The sequence below is a fragment of the Coffea arabica genome, chromosome 4c, assembly GCF_036785885.1.
Source record: "Coffea arabica cultivar ET-39 chromosome 4c, Coffea Arabica ET-39 HiFi, whole genome shotgun sequence".
Lineage (NCBI taxonomy): Eukaryota > Viridiplantae > Streptophyta > Magnoliopsida > Gentianales > Rubiaceae > Coffea > Coffea arabica.
This window is the reverse complement of record NC_092316.1, coordinates 7,718,296-7,726,203: the sequence shown is the minus strand read 5'-3', so window position 1 is coordinate 7,726,203 and position 7,908 is coordinate 7,718,296. Positions and strand designations below refer to the sequence as shown.

General features: G+C 34.9%; 1 protein-coding gene across 1 annotated transcript; it reads left to right on the top strand.

The window, feature by feature from the left end:
- The first annotated feature begins 3,422 nt into the window (after positions 1 to 3,422).
- Positions 3,423 to 7,804, top strand: LOC113738875 (receptor-like serine/threonine-protein kinase SD1-7). Its single transcript, XM_072044783.1, has 7 exons — positions 3,423 to 4,560; positions 5,721 to 5,918; positions 6,021 to 6,157; positions 6,455 to 6,668; positions 6,852 to 7,089; positions 7,242 to 7,392; positions 7,511 to 7,804. Exons 1-7 carry the CDS (start codon positions 3,423 to 3,425, stop codon positions 7,802 to 7,804), a joined length of 2,370 nt encoding a protein of 789 aa, XP_071900884.1.
- Positions 7,805 to 7,908: the final 104 nt, after the last annotated feature.

The window sequence follows — 7,908 nt, the reverse complement described above, 5'->3', positions numbered from 1 at the left end:
GTGCTCGACCCAATACCTTTCGAGGGCTTAACAAAGGGTGTATTCAAACCGAGTCGACTACTCGAGCTCGACTTAAGGTAAAATAACTAAATTCGAGATCGAGCTTTAGTTCGTCAAATTTTTAGAAGTCGAACTTGAGTTCAAACTCGACTTCAATTTATGTTACTTGAGTTCGAGCTCGAACTCGAGTTTTATTAAATTTAATCAACTCAAATCAAGTTCAATCGAGCCTATTCGAACTCAATCAAGCATAATCAAACTCATATAATAAAAATTAATATTTTGCATATAATTTTAAATAAAAGATATTATTGATATTTCATAATAATAAAGATAAAAAAAATTAAAATATATATTATAAAAAAATCAATTAGTCTCATCGAGCCTTTGAGTGTAAAATATTGAAACTCGAGCTTGGCTTGCTGCTTCTATCGAGCAGTTCGAGCTTTGTCAAAATGAGCTCGAACCGAGCTATTGACAGAGTAGTTTGCAAGATCGAGTCAAGCTATTCGGTTTAGTATCACCACGCCTAGGCCTAACACCTTGTGCATTTTGAGAGCTTAACTTCAAGAATTCTCATGATCATGAAATAGTAATTAGGCCATTAATTAACCAGATTAGTCGTTTAATCGAAACTGATTTAAACTTTGATCTTAAATTTGAACTCAATAGTGTGTTTCTAATGCGTGTACATAAAGTTGGCTATGAACCATTGCCTTCTCCGAGTGGCTCCATTATTATCATCGTCATCATTATATTGGGTGCAGAAGCGGCTCCCAAAATCCTAATCTGTGAAACTGCCTTTTAAGTTCTAGCGTTAATCACCATTCACAAAGAAATCGACTTGTCAAAAACAGGAGGCGCCACAAACGACATAAAATAATAAAATTTCTCCCTCCCCCCTCCAAATTTCCATCCTTCTCCACGTTTTATTTGTTGGTTCTTCTTTCCATGTATATCTGTCAGACTATCACTGATACATTTTATTTTGAAACGTTGACAAGGCATACATGAAAATTGACCTAAGAGTCAGTCATGCATTGTGTCCATTCATTTCTACCGACAAATAGCTTAATAATTGCCAAAAAAAGAAAATTCCAGGTTTCCTTTTGACAATGCATCCCCTGTCGTGAATCAACAATTCTTTGGAAGGACAGGAGTGACTTGACTTGATGGTTTCCTTCATACGATAGAGGGTAACAGCAATCTGCTATATTTTAGTAATTAATGATTCCTAATTAATTATAATCTGCCTACCATCCGTACGATCATATTCAACATAATAAACATAGTAAAACTTTAGAAAGAGACACAAGGGCATGGGCTACATGATTATGAATTTTAATAATGTATTTAGGCGGTTTAGATTATGATAAGAAGGAGATTAAAGTATGAGAGATGTGGAATAATCCAAATTACAAGAACTTTTGCTTACTTTCTTGTCGGCAGGGAGTATTTTTGTAATCCAGTAATTGTTTGAGCTTTTGAGTTCAACGAATTGCGTTAACCAAAATAATAGAATCTGGGAGGCAGCTGAGCAAGGCTAGCTGTCTCTCAGTCAAAATTTATTATTTATCTCTTGACGGGTTTTCCTCATATTTAATAGAATAAGTTTGTTGACTTGACTTGACTTGTTTACTTTTCGAGCATTGGACTTTATTAATCTAAAAGGAAAAAATAAAAATAGAATAGAGTCAATATTACGATGTTCATGTAAAAGTACAATGTAGGAAACTTCATGCTTATATGCAGAGTATTTTTGGTGCAATCATGACAACTAAAACCAAAAGTTGTTACCACATAATCGCCTCAATTTGTACGTATTAAAGGATTGTTAGATTTGTTTAAACAAGTAGATTCCAGTATATGAACATAACAATTTTAAAATTTCTACTATCTTTTCCATACAAATTACATGCATTTAGACCCCATAAATATATTTCTACACTTTAAACAGAAAAAAAAATGTTTCTACACTTCAAGTGGTAGGAAGACTAATTCTAGTTCAATAATGTAAGTTTCAATACTTTATATATGTATTGACATATGTACATACAGAGGAGGGGCAGGAACAGTTGCATTCTGGAAGGTTGATGGCCAAGATTTGGCACAAAAAAAAAATGTAAGATTCAGATTGCATCTTATACATCGTTTTTCACACAATGTGTGGGATTTTGTTCTATAATTACATATTATTGAAAATGAGTTACACCGTTTGCATACAAAATTACATCTTATGCATTTTGCACAAAATCGGTCTAAATGATTTTTCTGATGACTGTTCGAGCCCCGTGTCCTGTAGATACATACATTTATGTGTGTCTCTAGCTATAAGCTCTTTTTACCTTTTCAGCCAGCATTCAATGTTCTTATTATTATTATTATTATTATTTTTACTTTTTCAGCTAGTATTCAATGTTTCTATTTTTTTTAAAATTTCATAAATTAAAAACACTTCAAGCAGTAAGTTCCTTCTAGTATTTCAAATTGAGCATCTTAATTCAGTTTATTGAAATATTCAAAATAATCCCCATTTCACATTCTTATAAATTTCAAAGTTTCCTCAAATCCAAAATAAATAGCATTACACGTAATTGAAAAACAGAATACGAACTTAAACGTATCTGCTTCCCAATTTTTCCCTTACATTTTTTGCTTCAACTTTTATCAACAGCTTAGCTATTAGGGTGATTTAAAGATTATGATAACTGCAGACTTAGTGTGTTTTAAATGAAATTATAAGATGTCAAGTGTTAACAATTGGTAACTTTAGTGTACAAAGGGTCTAAAATGCCAGTTTAGGGTGCAATTAAAGTCATTAAAAAGTATGAAGCATGCAAAAATTTTATAGGTTAAATTATTAATTTAGTACGTACATTTTTGTTGTTCCATTTATTATCACATGACTCCTCTAATATTTCAAAATATTTACAATACTCTCCTCAGTTTTTAAGTAAAGTGAAAATGTAAGGGAAATCAATCATGATAATTGAAATGCTAGTATTGTCCTTATTTAAATACTGAATATAACCGGGGCTGATATATACAGACTCTTTTACTCTTTTTTTAGCTGGTACCCAATTATGACCCGGAGAAATTATAAGAAACACGAAGTTGCCTTGCCAAATTAGAAATAGACTCATCTCCGTTGGCTTCCTTCTGAAACTATTGGTCATCAGATGTGTACATTAAATCTAATGCTTATCCAACTTTTTACTAGTTTAACTATTTAAGTTCTCTTTCGGGCTCTTTCCCAAATTGCAGTACAGTGAAGTAATAGCGAAAAGCACCTGGCTGCAGAAGTATATTTTTCCCAAATGAGCTTCATTCTTATTTGATCACCGACAAGATTCAATTCTGCAGCTTCACAAGGCAAAAAAGAAAGTAAAAACATATACTAGTCTTTACAGACGTTATCAAGAATGGGCAATCAGTATTTGGCAATCTTGTACTGCATTTTTGCTTATTATTTCTCCCTGTTTTGTGTTTCTCAAGCTAGAGATACGCTAGGCGTTAATGAGTCCCTAGTTGTATATTATGGAGACTTCTTGGAGTCTTCCAACCAGCGTTTTCAGCTCACCATCACTCATCCGCTTAGCTGGGCATGGTACCTGACGGTTCTGTATGTGTCTATGCGTCAAACCATCGACGCCTGGGCTAACGACAACTACCTGATTCCTGCCAGAACTGAGCCCGCATATGTAACCATGAATCCTGATGGAAAGCTAGTTGTGTATGACATTTCTCACAATCAGCTGATCGTTGCAAACTCTCAACAGCCTGTTTTCATTAGCAACACGACTGCTACTTTACTCGCTAATGGAAACCTGGTTTTGAGAGCTCCTGGAGGTAATACTGTATGGCAAAGTTTCGATTATCCTACCAATAAATGGCTTCAAGGCATGAAACTTGGGGTTTTTGGATCAAGCACAATCCTTCTAACTTCAAAGCCAACATTTGGGGATCCTGCTTCTACATTAGGAATTAATCCGAACAATACAAAGGAAATTGTTATTATGCAAGATGGAGTGGTTTATTGGCGGAGTGGGATATGGAATGGCCAGAATTTCAGCTTTCTTGATATCTCAGATGATTTTGGATTGAATTTTTACTACGTTTCAGATTGGAACGAGACATATTTCACATGGAACAGTAGCACTGATCCCTATGCCCTATTCATCCTTGCTGCAACTGGACAAATTCATGTTAGTAGTGGGGACTTTACTGATTCTCAAGCATTGGCAGTTTGTGACATGATTGATGGCAAGACTTGGAAAAATCAGACCTTGGGGTGTACGAATCCTTGTGGCACTGGCGATGGATTTAAGGAAATAATGGGTGACTTGGACGCGTGGGATGAAATATGGAATAATGACAATGCCCTTCATTATTGTAAGTCGATATGCAGAAAAAACTGCTCGTGCTATGCCTACTCTAATACAACATGCGATAACAATGGTGTTGCGCTGGGCTGCAAAATAGCTACGAGAAAGAAAGGAAATCTTATTTTTTCAGATAAACAGAAACTTTTCGTCCGCGAAAGCTTTGTTTTGGTGAAAGGTACACTCAAAATGGTTCCTTTTTCTTTTTTGTTTATCCTGTCCTGTTTAAATATTTGATTCCATAAAAGTATTTCTTCTCATAAGATTTGATGGAACATATGCATGTAGAAGTCGAAGCTTGCCCCAAAAGAATAAAATAATAAAATAAAAAGTTGTAGCTTGTGTTCATTTTTCTTTTTCTGCTTCCTCTCTTTGCATCTGAATTGTCCAATAATTGTTCATGTATTGTACGCCATTTTATGCAGAATCTAGGTAGCGTGGAAAACAAATTTGGCAAGATTCTACCAAGAAAAAAAGTTTTCTTCTAATCTGTGCCAATGAGGCACAATGTTAATCATCTGGAAAGATTTAGCAGTATGTTAACAATGACAAAATACCGTACAACTTCATGTGGTTGTCTAAAATCTATGACTGCAGATCCTATATTTGAAACTTTAACGTTTTTGGGTAGCACAATCCCTACACTAAGGTGATTAATAGGTATGGTGTGCACAAATTGGGAAAAAAAAAGGGCAAATTCCACTTTACCCCCCTGTGGTTTAGCGTTTTTTCACATAACCCCCCTATGATTTCAAAAGTTATACATAACCCTTTATGGTTTGGATTAAAGTGTCAAAGTGACGGGAATGATCATTCATAACGGCGTCAACTAAAATGTCAAAAATATCCTTATGTAAAGTTGAAATTTATGTATTAACCAAGGGGGGTTATGTGTATATTTTGAAAATCATAAGGGGGTTATATGGTAAAATATTAAACCATAAGGGGGTTATATGGTAAAATATAAAAATCATACGGGTTTAATATGTCATGTATTTATAAGGGTAATTTCGACATTTTTAGAAGTTCCGTTACGAGTGACTATTTCCGTTACTTTGACATTTTAATCCAAACCATGAGGGGGTTATGTATAGCTTTTGAAACCATAGGGGGGTTATGTAAAAAAAGTGTAAACCACAGGGGGGTAAAATATAATTTACCCAAAAAAAAACCCAAAACTCATGAACTTGATTAGTGATGATCACCTTCTAAAGTTGAGAAGAAATACATGTATATTAGTCTTGTACTCGAGAGATGAAACGTAGATAATTTCTTTTTGCCGTCATCAAGCAACATCGTCTCTCATTTTCTGCTATGATTGTTGTTTGACCATAACAGAAGTCAGTCCACCTACCCAATCACCTGAGCTTGCTCCAAGCCCTCCCTGGCCAAAAAAGAAATCAGACGCATGGAAAGTGAAGTTATCTATTGCTGCTGCAGCAGTATTTCTCGGGGCTCTTGCGTTACTCTATTTATGTTGCAATCTGCAAAGAAAAAATCACCATCATGAAGATACATTAAACAATAGTACTCATGGTACGTCGTTAACTTGCAGTAAATCATAATTGTCATATCGATTCTATGCTAAAACACTTGCAACATCCTGATGGACAAAGTTATTGTTGTTTGATCTATCAGGGCCTGGGAACTTCCAGCTTCCTGATGAAAGGGATCATGAATTACCCCTTTTCGAATTTAGCATCATAACATTTGCGACTGATCAGTTTTCTGAAGAAAACAAACTTGTCCAAGGAGAATTTGGTTCTGTTTACAAGGTAAAGATGTTATTTTATACAGAAAAGCTTATCATGATATATTTCAAGATTTTAAGCTGCATTTAGATTGTATCCAGAATGAGACAGTGAAGTTGTACAACGAGATATGAATAAAAGTACAGCTTACACCAAAAGGAAAAAAAAAAAAAAAAAAAAAGAGGAGAAAAGTTATACAAGACAATAGACGTTAGCTATTTTGTTCCCATGATTTTTCTATTTTAGGAACGTAATTGAGCCATATATGCTTTTTCTTATTTTTCAATCACTTATCCCTAAATAGCAAGTTTTGTGGTTCAGGGTAAGTTGCCTACTGGACAGGAGATTGCGGTGAAAAGATTGAATATATTGTCTGGGCATGGAATTGATAAACAATTCAAGACCGAAGTTGCAGCGATGTCTAAGCTGCAACACCGAAACCTTGTAAAACTTTTGGGATACTCCATTCATGGAGAGGACCGGATATTAGTTTACGAGTACCTACCCAATGGTAGCTTGGATTCATTTATTTTTGGTGAGATCAACCAGCTAGATACCTATTTTGCCCAATATGGGTTTGCCTTCTATTCTCTAATCCTCTACAGATTAGCCATAGAAAAGAAAATGAAAACAAAAGATAGAATATCTATGTTTTCTTGTCTCTGGCTGATTTACTTATAAATAAATTATATATGTAATAGATTTTCTTTTTTCACAGATGCTACAACACAGGGAGTACTAGATTGGAAAAGGCGTTCTCATATTATTGAAGGCATAGCTCAAGGGCTGCTGTACCTCCACAAGTATTCCAGACTAAGAATCATCCACAAAGATCTCAAAACAAGCAATGTCTTGCTGGACAATAACCTGAATCCCAAAATTTCTGGTTTTGGGGCTGCAAAAGTTTTTGGAGAAGATGAATCACGTGCAAGTACATTGAACATTATAGGGACATAGTAAGTATCCATTCTCATTTACCTAATTAGAAAAGTATGGAAATTTCCAAACTTATAAGTAGCAGCTTTTTTATTTATTTATTTATTTATTTTTTGAGTAGCAGCTTTGTTACTATGACAGAAGTATATGACTTAGTGATGTTATTAAACAGTGGTTACATGTCTCCTGAGTATGCAATGAATGGAATAATCTCTGAGAAGTCTGATGTATATAGCTTTGGAGTCATGATGTTGGAGACCATAACTGGCAAGAAAGTCACTTCTTTCAATGATACAGATGATCGTTTTACCTTAGTCGGACATGTGAGCATCTTGACAAGTTACAGTTCTAATTCATAGAATATTCCAATTTCTTCAAGTTTAGCTCAATTTATCTGAGGAATACCATGTGTCTCACACTTTCTTTCTCTGTATATTTCAGGTGTGGGATTTATGGAAAGAAGGAAGGATTTCAGACATAGCAGATCCCAGTCTAGGTGAAACAATTCCCATGCATGAAATTTCAAGATGTGTTCAAGTTGGGCTGTTATGCGTTGAAGAAAATGCAGCAGATAGACCATGCATGTCTGATGTGATTTCCATGCTTAACAACCAATTCCTAGTAGGCCTTCTTGTTCCAAGTCGACCTACCGGCTGCCGAAACAAAGGCAACTTCGTTCAAAATCCAGACTGCTCCAACAACTCAGTGACGATTTCGGATTTGGAGGCTCGATGATGTTTTACAGAGGAATAAATTAATTTGTATTCTTTTTTAACACTGGACATTTACCTTTTCTCATACCCTCCCCCTAAAAGTATCTCCTTGTGACATTTTTCAAT